This window comes from Nomascus leucogenys, chromosome 12 (assembly GCF_006542625.1).
Source record: "Nomascus leucogenys isolate Asia chromosome 12, Asia_NLE_v1, whole genome shotgun sequence".
Lineage (NCBI taxonomy): Eukaryota > Metazoa > Chordata > Mammalia > Primates > Hylobatidae > Nomascus > Nomascus leucogenys.
In genome coordinates this window covers 82,275,928-82,297,089 of record NC_044392.1, presented here as the reverse complement: position 1 = coordinate 82,297,089, position 21,162 = coordinate 82,275,928, and the positions used below count along the sequence as shown (strand labels likewise).

General features: G+C 38.2%; 1 protein-coding gene across 1 annotated transcript in view; it reads left to right on the top strand.

Annotated features, from left to right (window-relative positions):
* RPAP2 (RNA polymerase II associated protein 2) overlaps nt 1-21,162 on the top strand; it is an 86,955-nt gene that overhangs the window by 39,043 nt on the left and 26,750 nt on the right. The window contains exon 11 of the mRNA XM_003260050.2: nt 7,600-7,668. Coding sequence (XP_003260098.1) covers nt 7,600-7,668 — 69 coding nt within the window. The remainder of the gene's footprint in view (nt 1-7,599; nt 7,669-21,162) is intronic.

Here is a 21,162-nt window from a genome sequence, read left to right as displayed (position 1 = left end):
CTCATTAGGTGTCATGAAAACTTTGCAATTTGAAGATTATTGATCACTCACAAGTTCAGGGATGTCAGTCCTCAGATTGGCCTTGGCCTTTGCCAAAAGAGGATTTGAGCAAAATAACAAGTCCAAAGCTGAACTTGTCTGCATGCTGTGTGTTCTGTTAGTAATGACGAGAGACATTTTTTAGGTACACTGTCTTATACCTATCACAGAACCATGCATCCAAAAGGAGATAAGAAGTATTTAACAACTGTCTACACTGATGATAAAGTTTAAATAGATATACACAGTATGGAAACACTGAAGTTTAGGATTTGTTCAAGATTTATCAGGGAGTGAATATCATCATACTAACATAAAGTCGAGTGAGGGAAGATGAAGGTCAGATCAGGCAGAGGCTGATCACTGATTTTTTTTTTTTTTTTTTTAAATACAGGGTCTTGCTCAGTTGCCCAGGCTAGAGTTCAGTGATGCGATCATGGCTCACTGCAGCCTTAACTTCTGGGCTCAAGCAGCAGCCTGGCTAATTTTTTTTTAAGTTTTCTGTAGAGATAGGGGGCTAGCTCACTATGTGAGCCCAGGCTGGTCTTGAACTCCTGCCCTCAAGGGATCCTGCTGCCTCTCAAAGTGCTGGGATTACAGGCACAGGCAAAAGCCACAGCTCCTGACCATTTCATTGATTTTCAAAGGACTTGCCATTCACCTTCCTGCAGACAACACTTATTTAATTACCATTCTGAGCAAACTGATAAAGTTATGCTGTACATATCAGAAAAGATTAGAATAAGCCCTATGGTCTCCAACTACACATTTTTTATCTAGCTTATGTAGAATAAGTTAACTAGCAATTTAATTTACTTTGTCTATATTTTTTAGAACAATATTTTTCTATAGATCTAATTTCATGTCTCTTTTAAAAAACTATTCTGAGGTTCTCAAAAGTTACTAGAAACTTTAGGGAAAAAATGTTAGGCTACCCCAGATACCTCTCATCAGTGAGATTTGCTCAAATTTGGAAGCTTATTAGAATCACCTAGGGAGCCTTTAAAAATTGCCACCTGGGTCCTACCCTCCCCCCCACAACCCCCCCATCCCCAAAGGATTCTGATTTAATTGGTTTGGCATATGGCATTCAAGGGACAGGATTTTAATGCTCTCCAGGTGATTTTAAGGGGTAGTCAAAGCTGAGAACCTACTGCTGCAGGGCATAATGCAAAAAATAATAACTTTGGGACAAATACCTCACTGACCTTCCCAGTCCCTTGCTTTTCCTGCCTGCTCCCTTCTGGCAGCCAGTCAATGATTTTAGAACTTTTACTGAATGGAGACTGGTAATAGTGACATTTCTATTGTAGTGATTCTTCACAGTTGTTTTTTTTTTTTCTCCTACATCTAAGGACCTCTTTATTTTTCCACCATAGAATTGATAAGTAGTGACTAATTTGTGTTTTTTAAAATATTATTATTATTAATGAAAAATACAGCCAGGCACAGTGGCTCATGTCTGTAATCCCAGCACTGCAGATATGAGGAGACATTCAAATGCCCTTTTCCTCTTATAAACTATTATGACTTTTTTCTGTCATTCCTGTTTTCTGGCTCTAAGTCCCTTCTAGTTACTTTCTGCATTATTTAAAGACTTGATTATATGACATCGGAGATTTGCTTCAAAATTATCTGGATTAGCAGTAGTGCTGAATGTGGGGTTGTATAGAAGGAACATGATTAGCTGGGAGTTGGTAATTGTGAAATTTGTGATGTGTATATAGGAATTTATTTTATATTCTCTCTACTTTTATATATGTTTGAAATTTAATAAAAAGCTTTGGGAAAATAAGCCCATAAAAGTATGCTTTATTTTGATAGGAGGTGTTATAAAATTCTGTTCCAAAAACCTTGGTGTTATTTTTGAAAATCTTTACTCTTTATTAAGTCAAAGTCTGTAGCTTTGATAAAAATTGCTTAAATTGGCTTCACTGTCCTTCAGAAAAGTCCTGTATTCAAGCTTAGAATACAGAATGACCTCTGATAAGACAGCTGATTTGAAATCTTCAGATTCCAGATTCTGGAAAACGTTGGCAGGTCTGCAACAGTTTGTAGGCTAGGGCTGCCAGGTGAAGCTTCTGGAAAAATGCCATATTGATGACAGTAACTATTGTTGAGAAATCTTTTCAATCAATACTGATAGTGGGAAAGAGGTGACATAAATAACCATATCCTTCTCTCTGAAATGGCAATCAATAATAGGAACTTGTAGAACAGCGATTCTCAAGCCAGTTGTGCATCAGAATTATCTGGGGAGCTTTTAACAACTATAGATGTCCGGCTCCACCCTAGAGATTGAGTTTCATTCCGCTAGGGTTGGGCTCAGACATTAGTATTTTCTAAAAGCCCCCCCAGATGATTCTAATATGTAGCCAGAGTTGAGAGCCTATTTTGGGACCTAAATAAAAAGCAGCTTTTTCAGCTCTATGAGAATTTCCCCAGTGAATAGAGCTGTCTTTTCCACTGAATTGCATTACAAATCTGCTATCTGGAATGTTACATTGGTTTACCTGTCATAGTGTAAAGCAGGTTCCATCAGAATCTGCTTGATAATGACTCACTGTCATCCGTGTTGAATCAAGATATTTTTCTAAATTAGATTTGAATTAAAATTTATTTTTACACAAAAGTCCATTTTAAATTTAATCAGTGATGAATCAAGGTATTTCAATCTGTATGAATTTCAGATTATGTTTTGAAAATCTGCTTTTCATTTATTTCTATTTTTGAGACAGTGTCACTCCGTCACCCAGGTTGGACTGCACTGTCGTGATCTCAACTCACTGCAACCTCTGCCTCCCGGGCTCAAGCAATCCTCCCATCTTAGCCTCCTGAGTAGCTGGGACTACAGACACACACCAGCATGCCCCGCCAATTTTTGTATTTTTTGTAGAGACGAGGTTTCACCGTGTTGCCCAGGCTGGTCTCGTACTCCTGAGCTCAAGCAATGTGCCTGCCTCAGACTTCCAAAGTGCTGGTATTACAGGCATGAGGCACCATACCTGTCCTGAAAAATCTGCTTTTTAAATGTTTTCTATCAAATATTACTGTTTCCCTTTTGAATTGTCACTCAAACAATAGTAAATACATTCATTTAGCATCTGTGCTGGAAATTATTTTGGCTCAACAATAGGAAAAATATGAAAACAGGTGAAATTTTGCTAGTTTGCTACTAGAAGTACTTCAAAATGAAATGAAAGCAAAACCTCTTATTTGTGTTCTTTCCAGTGCCTGGAACAGTGATAATACAGCAGACACTCTAAATACATTTTTGGTGAATGTATAAGTGAATTATGAAATTTTAAATCTGTCTTAACTCTAGGAGATTTGAGTATAATAGAAAAGTAAATACTTTTTTGAGTTGTAGTCTTGCTCTATTGTCCAGGCCGGAGTGCAGTGGCACAGTCTTGGCTCACTGCAACCTCCACCTCCTGAGCTCCAACAATTCTGCCTCAGGCTCCCAAGTAGCTGGGATTACAGGCATGTGCCACCACACCCAGCTAATTTTCATATTTTTAGTAGAGACAGGGTTTCATCATGTTGGCCAAGCTGGTCTCGAACTCCTGACCTCATGATCTGCCTGCCTTGGCCTCCCAAAGTGCTGGGATTACAGGCATGAGCCACCACACCCGGCCAGGAAAGGAAATTCTATTCTTTTGTCATTTTATTCCTATATGCTTATCCTTATTTGAGCTAGCTCCTTTGGCTATGTGCTAGATACTGTTTTATTTGCTACAGGTACATCAGTGAACAAAACAGACAAATCCCTTCACTCATGGAACTTACATTCTAATAGAGGGAGTACAAAAATATGCCCTTTTCCTTTCAAGCAGGGAAATCAGATAGTACTAAGGAGGGAGAAAGTTGCACTTTTTAATAGGCTGATTAGGGAAGACTTCATTGAGAAGATACTGTTTGTGTAAAGACCCGAAAGGAGGTAAGGGAGCAAGCTGTGTTGCTGTCTGTGAAACTACAGCAGACAAGGAATAGCAGGTGCAAAGACTCTAAACCAGGAGCAGGCCTGGTGTATTCACAGAATATTTAGGTTGCTGGTGAGGCTAGAGAAATGAGCAGAGGCAAGAGTAGAGAGATATGTGGTCAGAGAAGTATGGGATTGGGGTTGGGTGTAGTACAGACTGTATAGGCCTTGTAGCTATGATCATTCTTTGACCTTTACTCTGAGCGAGATGGAGGGTAATTGCTAGGTTCTGAACAGAGGAATGACATGATCTAACACACATTTTTTAACAGCATCATTTTGGCTGCCAAGTTGACAATTACAACAGATGGGCAGAGGCAGAGAGACCAATACAGCTAGAAATAGCCAGGGCTATTTTGGTAATCTAGGTAAGAAATGGTGTGGCTGAAGAGAAAGCAGTGGAGGTAATAAGAAATCATCAGATCCTATTTTGAAGGTAGAATCATTAGATTTGATGACTGGCTGGACATGGGATGTGAGAGAGTCAAGTTTAACCATAAGATTTGTGGCCTGAGCAACTAGATTCTGGAAGGATAGGGTCAGCCATTTACTGAGATAAGAGTGTCACACCATCCTTAGTTTTGGGGGAAGGATGAGGAGCACAATTTTGGCTCTACCAAATTTTGAGATGCCTATTAGACATCCAAGTAGAAGTGTCAAGTGGACCCTTAGATATAGAAATCTGGAATTCAAGGAGGAGGTCCAGACTAGAGGTAACACATTTGAGAGTTGTCAGCATATAGTTTCTAATATTTAAAGTCGTAAAATTGGATAACATCACCAAGGGAAAGAGTGTTTGTTTATATAGGAGGGAAGAGACCTAAGGCCAGAGGCCCTGGGACACTCCAGTATTAAAAGGTCCAAGGAGACTGCTCATGAGAGGTGGGGGAACCAGGCAAGTGAAAACCTGGTGAAGAAAATGTTTCCTGGAGAAGGGAGTGATTGTCAAGTGCTGGACAGATTAAGATGAGGGTTGCGAAATGTCCGTTGGATTTGGCAGTATGGCTGTCTCTTGTACAGTTAATCCTCACAAGAACCCTGTGAGGTGGATGATATTATTGTCCTTATTTTACCAAAGTAAGTTTCACAGCCACCAAACAATGTGTCCAAAATAAAACACTACTGAGGACAGATCTGGATATTAAACCCATATCTTTCAGACTCTTAACCATTATATACTGTACTTCCTTTTTCTATCATCTAGGCTTTTTTAAATTTTGGAAAATGATGGGGAAAATTCAGATTAATGTAACAAAATATATCCTCCAGTCAGAATTAATAGATTTTAATATTTTCTAAAATTTGATTCAGGTATATATTTTAAAGAAAACATTATAATTAATTTATTCAGAAAGTATTAATTGAATGCCTACTGACTGCCAGCCACTTGTTCTGGAAACTTGGAATAAATAGTGAAGTACACAAAGACTCTTGCCCTCTGACAAGAAAAAACAGAAAATAAACAACAATTATATATTAGAAGGCAATAAGTGGTATGGAAAAAAAAAGAAAAACGTATAGCAGAATAAGGAGGTCAGGAGTACTGGGTTTGGGAGGTAGAGGGCAAGTTGTACTTTTTAATACTGTGGTCCAGATAGGCCTTATTGCAAAGATGACATAAGGAAACTTACCTGGCAGAAGATCGTTTCAGATGGACGGAATAGCTGATGCAAAGGAGGAAGAGGGCATGAAGTCAGTCCCCTTTGTTCCCTTGCCCAGTCCATTCTTCGTTCCTCCCCAGAAGCAACTGCTACTGTGATGTAGATGTGTATCCTTCTAGTCTTTTTTTTTATATGTTTACTGCCATAAACAATATTTAGTATTTAGTCTGTTCTTGATTTATATAAATAATGCTATACCAGCTGGGCACCGTAGCTCATACCTGTAATCCCAGCATTTTGGGAGGCCGAGGCGGGTGGATCACTTGAGGCCAGGAGTTAGAGATCAGCCTGGGCAACAGTCAAAGCCCACCTCTACACAAATACAAAAATTAGGCGTGGTGGCATATGCGTGTAATCCCAGCTGCTTGGGAGGCTGAGGCAGAAGAATTGCTTGAACTCAGGAGGTGGAGGTTGCAGTGAGCTGAGAGCATGCCACTGCACTCCAGCCTGGGTGACAGGGCAAGACTGTCTAAAAAAAAAAAAAAATGCCATACGATGTTTGCTTTCTTTCATTCAAAATTATGATAAGCAAAATATGTAAATCTAGTTTATTCATTTTAACAGCTATTTAATATTTTATAAATATGCCACAGTTTATTTTTCTATTATAAGCAGAGTTGCATTAACAACCTTCACACACATTTTTTTATGTATAAGTGAGAGTATTTTTAGGCTTTATATCTAGAAGTATATAAATAGCTGGGCTGTTTATATGCATTTTCAACTTTATTAGATATTGCCAAATTGTCATTCAATTGCTCACATCAACGGTGTGTTAAAGGCACTATTTCTTCCCATCCTCACCAACGCTTGGTATTGTCAGTCTTTCATTTTTCCAGGTGGATGGAGTGAATTATTGTCTTTATATTAATTTCTCAAATTATTAGTGAGATTGAGCTTTTCAAATTTTACTATCCATTTCAAATTTCCTCCTCTATAAATTCCCTGTTCATATCCTTTACCATTTATGTATTGGCTGATATTTTCTTATTGATTTATATAATTTTTAAATTTAGAGTGATCTTTCTAAATGCTTTCTGAGAATCTAAGATGACTACAGAGTTTTTTGTTGCCATTAATGGCTAAGTGATAAAATTTACTTCTGATTTTTTTAAAGACTTAAGTTTTCTTTAATAAAGACCTATTCTTATAATTTATTAAGCCAACTCTCATTTCTGTAAATTATGGATTATAACATGCCTTAATTGCCTGCTACCAACCTAGCACCAGATGGAAAGGTACAGAAGATGAAGTAAAATTAAAATCAGAAATTGCTTACCTTAAGCCAGACACAGCGGCATGTACCTGTCGTCCCAGCTACTCAAGAGGCTGAGTCAGGAGGCTCTCTTGAGCCCAGGAATTCAAGGCTACAGTGCACCATGATCATGCCTATGAAGAGCCACTGCACTGCAGCCCAGGCAACATAGCAAGACCCCATTTCTTTAAAAAAAGAAGAGAGAGAGAAGAGAGAGAGAGAAAGGAAGGAAGGAAGGGAAGGAGGGAGGGAGGGACGGAGGGACGGAGGGAGGGAGGGAAAGAGGGGAGGGGAGGGGAGGAATTGCTTGGTTAGGGGAAAGCATAGAGAATATTATGAGTATGTTTGTTGGGGATGTGTGTGTTTTAATCAAGCAATTTAGTTTCCCACATTGTTCTTATATGCTTATCTTGTCTAGTAATAATATTATTACAAACATATAAAAGTGGGGCTGGAACACTTCCTTTTGAGATGGCCATTATCAGATAGTGACTATTGAGCCACATTATTATACTATTGACTCTTTCCTGTCAAATATAACAAGTATTTAAAAAACAACAGTGCTTCTTTGGCACATTATTATAAATCTGATGTTATCTAGAAAGAAATAGAAAGTTTATTTAAAGGTAACACTCCTTGGATAAATGTTATCTATCTTTCAGGTTAACAAATAGAAATATTATACACAAACCTGCGGAATGGACTTTAATTGCTATGGTGTTGCTGTCATTGTAAGTACTCTCTCAGATTTTAACTCTAAATACTAAATGTGAAGCACATTGATTAGGGAAAAACAAAGTGATCCACTGATTTTGTAAACTGCCTTGGAAAATATCATACCTCTATTTTATGCCTTATTTTCCTTTCCTATGTAAGAAAACAATTTTTATGTAAAGTGATATGTAATTATTCCTATATTTTTTTTACCATCTTTTCTTCTGAATACCTTATTCTTTACAAATACTATTTGTTTTCATCTTTTTTTTTTTTTTTTGAGGCAGGGTCTCGCTCTGTGGCCCAGGCTGGAGTGCACTGGCGTGATCTCGGCTCACTGCCACCTCTGCCTCCCAGGCTCAAGCAATTCTCCCACCTCAGCCTCTCTAGTGGCTGGGACTACAGTCACACACCACCATGCCTGGCTAATTTTTGTATTTTTTGTAGAGACAGTGTCTCGCTATATTGCCCAGGCTGGTCTTGAACTCCTGGACTCCAGAGATCCACCTGCCTCTACCTCCCAAAGTGCTAGGATTATAGGCATGAGCCACCACACCCAGCCTGTTATCATCTTTGAAAGATACAAATATCCTCATGTGGAGTATATACAGAATAGTCTTTTAGTTTCATTTTTAGTAGTCTATTGTATTAACATTGAATGGGCTTTATTATTTTACATCTGTATTTTTACGTATCTAATATTATTTTGTTTTTCAACATACTTTATTAGCACCAAAAAAGTTTTTCAAATTAATGTACATTTTTAAAATCTGACAGGTTTAAAGGAACTAAACCAGATGCTTACTACAAAAGCATATATAAAACATTTAATACTCATTCAGCTTTTAAGAAACCACTAGTGGTTTCTAAGGCTATTTATCAATAGGGTTAAAACTATTTAATAAGTGTAGTGTTTTTCAGCTTGAATTGTAAAATTCTTCTTTTGAGGATCATTCATTATTGCATTACTGTTGCTGCTTGGTGCTTGTTAGAGGTCATTGAAGCCCATAGGACATTGAAAACTTACCAGACACTCACAGGTCAAAAAGTGTTATGAATCAATCTCATAGCCTCTCCAGCCCTGTTTTCTCTTTCTTTGATATTACTTCAGTCTGACATGTTATTCTGGCTTTACTGTCCCTAGGAAGGCTGTGCTGAGAAGCATTAGAGTAGGCTTCAGTGAGCCAGAATCTGTGTCACCCAACTAGATGCAACTCACATGATTCATTAAATCAGAACATAGAAAATAACTTTACTTGAATACCCTGATATAAATTTTTTATCAACCATAAGAACAAATCTTTTGTCATTTCTACTGTTCAGTGTTCCAGCTAAATTGGTAATTTGTGAAACAGATCTTATTAATTTTTTAGAAAGTTCTTTCCATTTTATAAAATTTGTAAATATTTTGGTCACTGGCAAAGAAAATATCAGTATCTCTGCTCACCCACCAGATCATATGCCTGCTAATAAACCCTTATAGACAACTGTTTAACTGTACTTCTGCAATTCATTATACTAAAGGGAGAAGTAACTTTTTTGGTTGACAAGTCAGAGGCCTAGGCTCAGCACTAATCTCAGAATCTTGCTTTCTAAGCCACTTACTGAAAGTATTATCGTCATGAGCACTGCTTACTGAAGACACATTAAGTCCTACCGGTTTTGGATTAAGTTTTTGCCACATCTTATCTAAAATATATAGCAAAGAACTGAAAAAGTATGGAAAATGAAATAATAAAGGCAACCATTAAAATTTCATATGATTATTCCATACAAAAGTAAACCTCTCTAGTGTTTTATTTTAATAGAGGCATCCATGTGGCACAAAATACTGAAAGCTTTGCTAGTCCTTTTATGCACTGTTTGACTTCTTTTTAACTTTGGATATAATGTAGGGAACCTCTTATTTCAAGAGTCAGTGACCCATAAAAATTGTGCCTTAATTGAATTCACGGAACAAATTGCACACATTTTACTGTAGTGTATCGCATGTTTCATATTGGGCAATCGGGCAATCAATCTTTTTTTTTTCTTTGAGATGGAGTCTGACTCTGTTGCCCAGGCTGGAGTGCAATGGCACAATCTCAGCTCACTGCAACCTCTGCCTCCCGGGTTCAAGCGATTCTCCTGCCTTAGCCTCCTGAGTAGCTGGGATTACAGGCACCTGCCACCATGCCCAGTAGAGTTGGGGTTTCACCATGTTGGTCAGGCTGGTCTCGAACTCCTGACCTTGTGATCCACCCGCCTCGGCCTCCCAAAGTGCTGTGATTACAGGCATGAGCCACTGCATCCGGCCTAGGGCACTCAATCTTCAAATTGTAGCAGTAAACACTATTTGCTTTTGTCATTCACCTTGCATCCCTTCTCTCTTTCGTTATGCCCTAATCCCTACCTCTAGATCTAACCTTCCTTCTCCTAGTCATTGGTCAACTGGACAACTAAAATCTTCCCCAGTTAGGGGAAACCCTTTTGGCTTCTTTAAAAATCTTTGGTCACTATAGACACCAAGACAAGTGGTGTTTCCTAGGTTTTTGCCTTTGAAATCTTGTTTTCTGATAATTCTAACTTTTGCTCTAGGCCTTCCTTGCAGATTCTTTTCATTCTGCATTTGCACATTCTGTATCTTCACTAGCTGAATCTCCCTATTCTTCTGATCATCAGCTTCTAAGACTTCTGTCTCCTGCCCCATATTATTTTCTTATTTCCTCTTTTCTCAGAAATTCCCCTTTAGCTTTTCATATTTCTGCCCCCACTGGAAATCTGTGGCTCAACTGATAGACTTTTTTATCTCCAGCTTTGTCCATTTGACACCTTTTTACAGCAAATACTACTGTACAAGTTAGGGATAAAATTAAAATACATATTCATCATGTTAAAACTCCATTGACTTCTATAAAGTATAATTATATTTTAATGTGTATTTCCACCCCTTTTCTCCCCCTTACAGTTTCACAATTACATTTTAGAGAAGGCATTTTGTCATTGGGGAAAGCAAAAGCAGGCATGAGGGCCAGCATTGGATAAATAGCTTTACAGTGAAAAATATGGAGACTTTAGAAACCCAGAGACATGCACATATAAAGAGAAAGGACGAAACACATGCACACATTATTTGTGGAGAAGTAACCCCATCTTTCAGCCTTTTAGCTTATTGCCACTAACATTGACTATAGGCATACATGGGTGTATGTCTTTTTTAAAAATAATTATCCTATTCAGAAAATTTTCACATCTACTCTCAAATTTCCAATGGAATTTTTAAGTCACAACTTGTAGACATTTCTGGAATTCATGTTTAAAAACAAACTGCTTATAAGTCTTTATAGCTAGGCAAAAGATTCTAAATGGCAGTTGTCACTTAAGATGAATATAAGACAATATGTTTAATAGAACTGTTCTTTATATATGAATATTGCTAAGTTTTAGTATTACTATAATAGCATTTGTTTAATCCATGAAAGCTTTCAGAATTCCTCATGTGAACTCTTAGAAGAGGATACATACATACACCTATATATAATTGTATTAGTATGTTGCTATAATGCCACAAGTCTAACTCTTGTTAAAGGGGGAAAAAATCAACATTTTGACCAAAACATGATAGTCCAGGATAACATAAATAAAACTGAGTCTTGAATTTTCACACCTTTATTCTTAAAGGAAATAAGGAGTTTTGGTAGCAAGCCATCTTCTCCTGGTGACTTTCATTGTTCTTTCACAGATGTATTAACATTTTTAAAATCTGTGCCAGGTGCAGTGGCTCATTTTGGGAGGCTGAGGCAGGATTGCTTGAGCCCAGGAGTTGAAGACCAGCCTGAGCAACATAGTGAGACCCGTCTCTACAAAAAATAAAAACATTAGCCAGGCATGGTGGCATATGTCTGTAGTCCTAGCTACTAGGGAAGCTGTGGTGGGAGGATCGCTTCAGCCCAGGACATCAAGGCTGCAGAGAGCCATAATCGTGCCACTGCACTCAAGCCTAGGTAACACAGCAATACCTTATCTCAAATAATAATAATAATTTGGACCATAACATGTAATTTATCAATGTATACTAATGGAAATTGTATTTGCATATCTCAGAAAAAAATCTGATCAGAGTTGGTACAGTTGATCACTGCACACTCAATGAAATGCGTCCCATAAGAAAATACATCATGACCCATTCCCACTTCATTTAGGTTTCTCACTGATTCCATGGGACTTGAATTACTATTGTGATTGCAACATTTATTAATATTTATACTATGAATTCAGACCCTAAGTGGTTACCCAAGAGCACATGGAAAGACCTTTTAAAGCAGAGCTTAAGCACTATATATTTATGAAGGAATTAATGTTCCTTTAATTCTTTTAAAAATGTCCTCTTATTCTTATTTAATAAATGTTATAATTAAAGACTCTCAAGCACTCCTTACACATGGAACATATATAACAGTGATAATTGATTGGCTTTTTTTTAAAGAACTCATTAGAAATGCAATAAAATAACCTGATAATTGCCCAGATTTATTGCTTAAGTACTTGGTTGTAATTTTGCATCTTAGTTGAAGTTTATCAGACTTTACTCTTAGATCTGATTTTGTTCCTGGAAAAGGTACTATATAGTGAAATAATATAGAGTTGAACCTGATTTTCTTAAATAAATATGCCCTATTGAGATGTTAGGCTCTCTCCACAATCTTTGATGCATGACTTTTAATAAAATGTATATAAGTATATATAGATAGTCTTCTATAGGCCAGGTGCAGTGGCTTATGCCTGTAATCCCAGCACTTTGGGAGGCTGAGGCAGGTGGATCAGTTGAAGTCAGGAGTTTGTGACCAGCCTGGCCAACATGGTGAAACCTCATCTCTACTAAATATACAAAAATTAGCCGGGCATGGTGGGGTGTGCCTGTAGTTCCAGCTACTCCAGAGGCTGAGGCAAGAGAATCACTTGAACCCAGGAGGCAAAGGTTGCAGTGAGCTGAGATGGCGCCACTGTACTCCAGCCTGGGCGACAGAGCAAGACTGTCTCAAAATAAAATATAGTCTTCTATAAATATTTGGTGCCTATATACTCTACTGTGTAAAGCTTATTTACGTATTTATATATTTTGAAGTTAGAAAGGACAGTAGGCGGGGCGCAGTGTCTGTGAGCACTTTGGGAAGCCGAGGCAGGTGGATCACGAAGTCAGAAGATTGAGACCATCCTGGCCAACATGGTGAAATCCCATCTCTCCTAAAAGTACAAAAATTAGCTGGGTGTGGTGGCACATGCCTGTAATCCTAGCTACTTGGGAGGCTGTGGCAGGAAAACCGCTTGAACCAAGGAGTCAGAGGTTGCAGTAAGCCAAGATTGTGCCACTGCATTCCAGCCTGGTGACAGAGTGAGACTGTGTCTCAAAAAAAAAAAAAAAAAAAAAAGGACCATAATGAATTGCATAAAATTATATTTTATGATGTGGTATCAAGGTATATATTTGTTTTTATATTCCTCATAATTCCATGTTACCTACAATATAAGAAACCAGAAAGTAAAGAAGCACTTTTAATCATGGTCACAGTATTCAGAATAGCTTTTTTGAGAAGATTTAACTGGTATTTTGAGAAGATTTTCTAGCCATAGGACACATCACTCAGCTTCTGTCCCATTTACTCCTTCCCTCTTCCCTTTGCTCTTGGTCTTCCCCAGTCTTCTGTGCCCTCTGTCAGTATACTTGAGCCTGTAACACAAGAGTGGACTCTGCTGATGGTGACCTAAAACTGAGAAATACAGGGAAACGTCCAGACCAAAACTGGCAGCCAAAGAGAAGACATATAGAAGGCTATCGAGAAGCAGCTTGACTGGCCTGAGTTCCTTTATGTGCAGCCTATGTGCCAGAAGTGGGAATCAGGTTTCCTCAAGAGTGCTTATACTTAAAATGTAACTTTTCCACCCAAGTTTAATATAAAAGCTTTGTAAATAAGCCACTACTTTGTATTCTGATGGTCTATGGTCAACTGTATCATAGGAGTCAAATGTCTCTTGGTGGCCAGGGAGAGAGGTGTGTGTTGTGTTCTGTGTGAATTATTTGGTTATCCAATGAAGGAGATGAATACTTTGTATTACTCAGAAAGGACAGAGGATAAAGTGACTTGTAGTAGTCTAACATGGATACATGCTATTCCTAGTTCTATGCCCTTGATGTTCTCTAATGGAAAGCTTTCAAGACCATCTCCAAAAATGTCTGCTTTCATTTTATTTATCTGAACTGGCTGTTTCCAGTGAACTGTGGCCTGCTTCCTAGGCAGAGACCACACAATAGTTTATTCTCTCTAAAAGCTTTGAGTATTCCTGTCGTTCGGGGAGTAGCACGTAAGTCCTGGGAAATGGTATTTAAACAAGCTCAACTTCACTATGATCGCTAAACAAAAGCCATCACTGGACATGGGCAGCCACTTTAGGTAACCATCACACAGATAGATACTCTGGAGAGTCACTTCCCTAGGGCTACCAGGCCTGAATGGAAAGATGTGACTAAGGCTTTTGCCTCAGCAGGCTGTTTTTTTTAAAGCCTGCCTATCACTAATTTCCTCAGAAAAATCTGGGAACATACCATGAAAAACAAAGAGATGGTTCCTTAGAAATTTATTGGTTACAAGTATTCCCAACTCTTTCCCTTAACAGTCCAAATTTAATGTTAGGTATCTGAGACCATATTTGAAGATCATTGAAATTACTTTTTTATATTTCCTTACAATTATGGAATTTTTATATTTAACTGAGCTGTTTAAAGTTGAGATAAAATTAATATACAGTTCACCATTTGTATATTTTAAAATATATAAAATATACAATTCACTGGTTTTTAGTATATTCACTATGTTGTACAACTATCACCACTATCTAATTCCAGAACATTTCTGTCACCCAAAAAAGAAACCTCCTATCTATTAGTTCAGTCCCAATTTCCCTTCCTCCAGTCCTTTGGCAACCATAAATCCATTCTCTTATCTTGACAGATTTACCTATTTATTTCTGAACTTTTCACATAAATGGAATCATATATGACCTTTTGTATTTGGCTTCTTTCACGTAACATGTTTTCAAGATTCATCCATTTTGTAGTATGTAATAGTACTTCATTCCTTTTTATGGCCAAATAATATTCCATTGTATGGATATACCACATTTGTTTATTCATCAGTTGACAAACATTTGGGTTATTTCCATTTTTTGCTATTTAATGGATAACAGTGCTATAAACATTCATGTACAGATTTTTTTGAGGGAGCATATGTTTTATGTTCTCTTAGGTATATACCTAGGAGTAGAATTGCTGGGTCATATGATAACTCTGTTTAACCTTTTAAAGAACTGCCAAAGTATTTTCCACAGTGGTTTTATCATTTTACGTTTCCACTAGCAATTTATGAGGGCTCCAAAGATTGAACTTTACAAATTATCTCATCTTGCTTCACACCCAGTAGTCATTTTAAAGGCTTATATATGCAGTTTCCCCAAAACTTAAATATGCCTAATCTAATTGATTTTAGGCTTTCATGGACATGTAACATCAATTTCTTATGTTTTAGGAATTTCTACTATACACGCAAAATGAGTACTTTCCAGCTACAAACAAAGGTTACGGTGTTCATAGTGTTCAATTTGAAACCATATAAATGTCTGAACAGTAGCTACTGGTATTCTTTTGGATTCCTCAGTATCCATAAAATTCATTTTTTGTTTCTTGCTTATATAAATCTTGAATTTGTTATCTTATGACATTTATTATCCTATCACCTTTGTCATTGTGAAGTTTAAATATTTACCTGTTTACTGAGGATTAAGCAATAATTAGATTATTTCTATACATTCCCATACTTATTGCTGAGAGTTTATGTAAGAAAAACATATTTTTAAATTGAAATAACTTTACCCTCAGCCAACAGAGCTATATGGGAATCTAGATAGTTTCTAAAGAAATAATACTTGTTTAAATTTTTAATCAAAGCCAATTTTCTACAATAATCTTCCCCACAGAATTCCCTATATCTTTGGCAGTTTTATAATGCTACTCTTTTTTTTATTCATAAGTAGTTGAGTGTCTCCAACTTCAGGCCATACTCCACATTAAAAGTCACCAAGGATCCTGAGCAAAAAGATGTGCACTCCAACTTCACTATCCCAAGCAGCAGCAGTGGTGGTGATGACAGCAGTTAGCAGCAGTTGGCCCTTGCAAATCACAGCCTTGATTTTAGGAGCCAGTCCCTAGATCTGCTAGTGCCATCATCACATCCTAACTGAGCTCCCTGAGAGCTAGGAAGCATGAAGCTTAAGGGAACTGTTACCCCCAGCATCGGGCTCTGCCACTATAAGGGTGTGATAATCATTGTATGTGGAAGCCATAGTTGATTACATTTCAATCTTAGAGTATTGAAAAAAAGCTGGAGACACTATTCTGAGAGAACTGTTACAAGGCAACAATGATGAAGAAAAGCTTTTCCAGCACTCATCTGCCAAGCTGTGTCACAAACAGGAATTAGATATAAAGTTGTAAAGTCACTGTAACCCAGCCCTTTAAACAAACCTATGTGTAATATATCACCACAAAGTGAGTTACAAAGAACTTTTTTCTTTTGAATTAGAAATATCAGTGGAAAGCATCCCCGCTTCCTTATTAATGGGTAAACCTAAAGCATTAAATGCAAACATTAACAGGACATAAACCATCTGTTATAAGAAAAACATTTTATTTTATTTGGCTATCATAGTTTCTTATAATCAAAGTTTTTATCTCTGTTTTCTAGATAGTAGTTCTGAAATGGAAAGTTCATAATGACATACTTCTTAATAGTATATTCTTCTTGTCTACTTTTTTTGTTTCTCTTAGAAGTCCTTTAATGGTACTAACCTCACATGCCTCTTGGTTTTTCAAATTTGGGGACATTAGCTTTGTGCCTAAAATTAAATAAATGCAATTTTAATTTATGTAATTATTATTTTTTGAGACAGGTTCTGTGTCACCCAGGCTGGAGTGCAGTGGCACGATCTCAGCTCATTGCAATCTCTGCCTCCCAGGCTCAAGCAATCCTCCCACCTCAACCTCCCAAGTAGCTGGGATTATAGGCGCATGCTACCATGCCCACCTAATTATTATTATTATTATTATTATTTTTGTAGAGATAGGGTTTGACCACATTGCCTAGGCTGGTCTTGAGCTCAAGCAATCCTCCCACCTTGTCCTTATGTCATTAATTTTTATTTAACATTATGTTTTTTTTAATATAATTATTCTACCCCATAGACTACCTTTAACTATACAAGGGTCTCTTGAAACCCTAAACTCAGTCTCATTCTGGATATATCCTATTTTTGTTCCTAACTATCAGTGTAGCCTTGTACAAGTTACTTAACTTCATTGACTATTATTGTTGGCAGTATGAGGGATTGGACTAAATCCAGGTTAAATCAAGTTGGTAGTGCTAATTCAAGTATGAGGTGTAAAAAGTAAGAAACTGTTTTCATGCAATATATCAAAGGCTTCGGAAAGAGATAAAGATGAATATATTTAGCATAGGAAACAATTTAATTTTGCAAACGGAGTTCCATGGTGACACTGTCCAAGTGTTATACTTTGTTAGGTATCTCCATCATAAGCTTGGCAGGGAAATACTAGTCAGTCACTCTTTCTATGGAAAGATTTCAGAGTACTCATTTAAGAAAATGAGAGGAACACCCCCAAGATGCCTTATCTTTCTAGTGCAGACTTTAGTTGACATTATACAGGTTAAGTATTAGAAATCCAAAATCCGGCCGGGCGCGGTGGCTCACGCTTGTAATCCCAGCACTTTGGGAGGCCGAGGTGGGCGGATCACGAGGTCAGGAGATCGAGACCACGGTGAAACCCCGTCTCTACTAAAAAATACAAAAAAATTAGCCGGGCGTGGTGGTGGGCGCCTGTAGTCCCAGCTACTCGGAGAGGCTGAGGCAGGAGAATGGCATGAACCCGGGAGGCGGAGCTTGCAGTGAGCCGAGATTGCACCACTGCACTCCAGCCTGGGCGACAGAGCGAGACTCCGTCTCAAAAAAAAAAAAATCCAAAATCCAAAATGCTCCAAAATCCGAAACTTTTTCAGCACCAACATGATGCTCAAAGGAAATACTCGTTGGAGTGTTTCAGATTTTGGATTTTTGGATTACGGATGTTCAACCAGTAAGTATAATGCAAGTATTCCAAAATTCTAAAAAATCCGAACTCCAAAACAGTTCTGGTCCCAAGCATTTTAGATAAGGGATACTCAAACTATATTGCTCTTCATGTCAAAGATATGGAACTTTTACTCAAATGCAAAAGGAGAACGTGGAGTGGTTTAGTATCTGCACATTATAATAAAGGTAGTAAAGAGCAAAATGAAATGTGTAAATTAATTTTTTAAATGTTAAAATATGTTTTAAAACTGTTTTACTTACAGAATCCTCACTCCAACTGTGGGCCTTTTTTTCCTCATCCAATTTATTCTTTACATTTTATTTTATTTATTTATTTTTTAATTTTTTTAGTAGAGATGGAGTTTCACCATGTTGGCCAGGCTGGTCTCAACTCCTGGTTTCAAGTGATCCACCTGCCTCAGCCTCCCAAAGTGCTGGGATTACAGGTGTGAGCCACCATGCCCAGCCTATTATTTATATTTTATTCTGGGAATAAGTATCAACAATGAATAGAAAAGTCTAGAAAGTTATTTTATGTGAGAGTTTCTGATTCTTCAAATCACATTTAAGGAATTTTTTAAAAAATAGCTCTGGAATAACGTTTTCCTTTTTTTATTTTTATTTTTTGAGACAGAATCTCTCTCTATCACCCAGGCTGCAGTACAGGTGACCTGATCTCGGCTTACTGCAACCTCTGCCTCCTGGGTTCAAGCAATCCTCCTGCCTCAGCCTTCCAAGTAGCTGGGATTACAGGTGTGTGTCACCACTCCTGGCTAATTTTTTTTTTTTTTCTGTATTTTTAGTAGATATGGGGCTTTGCCATGTTGGCCAGACTGGTCTTGAACTCCTGGCCTCAAGTGATCTGCCCACCTCAACCTCCCGAAGTGCTGGGATTACAGGCATGAGCCACCACACCTGGCCCATTGTCCTTTTTCATTCTCTACTTTTTTTCTCTCATTAAAAAATGGGCCAGGTGCAGTGGCTCACACCTGTAATCCCAGCACTTTGGGAAGCTAAGGCAGGTGGATCACCTGAGGTCAGGAGTTCAAGACCAACCTGGCCAACATGGTTAAAGTACGTCTCTCCTAAAAATACAAAAATTAGCCAGGCATGATGGTGGGGACCGCCTGTCATCTCAGCTACTCAGGATGCTGAGACAGGAGAATCGCTTGAACCCAGGAAGCAAAGGTTGCAGTGAGCTGAGATGGCGCCACTGCACTCCAGCCTGGGTGACAGAGCAAGACTCTGTCTCAAAAAAAAAAAAAAAAGAATTACATACACACACACACACACACACACACACACACACACACCAGATGTTTATTGAGCAATGCTATGAATAAGACTGTGTCTTAGACCCTGTAGGGAATACAAAGATTAAACAAATCCCTTTCCCTCAAACACTTTACAGCCTACTGGAGGTTGAGGAAAGGGAGAAATCATGTGCACAAGTAGCTACAATAAAAAATTGAATGTGTTAAATGCCAAAAAAGAAAAGGCACAAAATATTATTGGGATTCAAAGAAGTAAAAGACTTCAATTGGGAGGTTATAACAGAAGTAAAAGATCTGTTTGGGGGGCATACAAAGTTGATGGGTTCAAAAGACAGAAAGGATTTCAAGAAATAGAACAGATGAGAGGATTCTAGGAAGTACCTATAGCGTGAAAAAAGCAAGATAAGGCTGATAACTAGAAGGAAAGGTTGGGTCTATTGTACAGATAGATTATTTTTTTTGTTTTCAGATACAGTCTCTGTTGCCCAGGCTGGAGTGCAGTGACATGATCTTGGCTCACTGCAACCTCTGCCTCCCGGGTTCAAGTGATTCTCGTGCCTCATCCTCACGAGTGCTTGGACTATAGGTGTGCGCCACCACACCCAGCTAATTTTTGTATTTTTAATAGAGACGGGGTTTTGCCATGTTGGCCAGGCTGGTCTCGAACTCTTGGCCTAAAGTGATCTGCCTGCCTTGGCCTCCCAAAGTGTTGGGATTACAGGCGTGAGCCACCATACCCTGCCCCTGAGATAAATTCTTTAATGGCAGATAAACTTAATTCAGTGGGTAATGAAAGCCATTTAAATTTTTTGTTTTTGTTTTTTGTGGAGTTTCATTTGTTTGTTTTAGACACAGGATCTCGCCCTGTTGCCCAGGCTGCGGTGCAGTGGCGTGATCATAGCCCACTGTAACCTCAAACTCCTGGGTTCAAGTGATCCTCCTTTCATTTAAGTTTTGAGTAGAATAACATCATAAAATCTGGTTTTAGGAAGGTTAGTCTTGCAGAGATCTGGAGTCAAATCTGATCCTATCTTCCACCTTGCGTCAGCCCTTCAAAGGCTTTCAATTGCTCTTAAAGAAAAACTTTTTATTGTGGCCTACATACCCCTGTGGTCTAGCCCTTCTTTCTTCTCCAGCCTCATCTCACACCATCCTACCTTGTTCTCCCATTCCTGTCACTCTGACCTTCTTTCATGTCTTTCTCATAGTCTTTACCACTGTAGCACACAGGTCCAGAATGTTCTCTCCCCTCTTCCCTTGGTTAATTCCTCTTCATCTTTCAGAACTTGAGGAAGTGTTTCCTCCTCAAGAAACTTTCCCTGACTTCCCTGACTAGATAAAATATCTCTATACATAGGCCTTCACAACACTATATACTTTTCTTTCTTAGCACTTATCCTGTTTTCAGTTTTATATTTAATTGTATGATTACTTGATTAATGTATGCTTGTCTCACTGTACTTAAAAGTTTTTAGGGGCTGGCTCATCTTTATTTTTTTTTCCTTTTGAGACAGGGTCTCGCTCTGTCACCCAGGCTAAAGTACAGTGGCACAATCACAGCTCACTAAAGCCTTAACCTCCTGAGTTCAAGTGATCCTCCTGCCTCAGCCTCCCGTGTAGCTGGGACCATAGGCATGCACCATCATGCTCAGCTTTAAAAAAAAAAAAATTTGTAGAGATGGGGTCTCACTTTGTTGCCCAGGCTGGTCTCGAACTCCTAAACTCAAGTGATCCCCCACCTCAGCCTCCCAAAGTGCTGGGATTACAGGTGTGACCCACCATGCCCAGCCTATTCATCTTTAAATTTTAAAAAAACAAAACAGGAAAAACAAATAGATCTATCCTTTGTTCTTGACATCAGGCTATCATCCACTCACCTACCAAACTTCTTGAAGAGCATGTCTGCTCTCAGTAATTCCAGTGCTTCTCATTAATCCTTTGCATTCTGTATCTTGCCCCCACCTTTTATGGAATTGATTTTCTAAAAGCCTCTACTAGTAACAGCCTAGTTAAACAAAGAGCAATGAGGCAATGAAATGAAAAGGAAGAGACAAATTATGA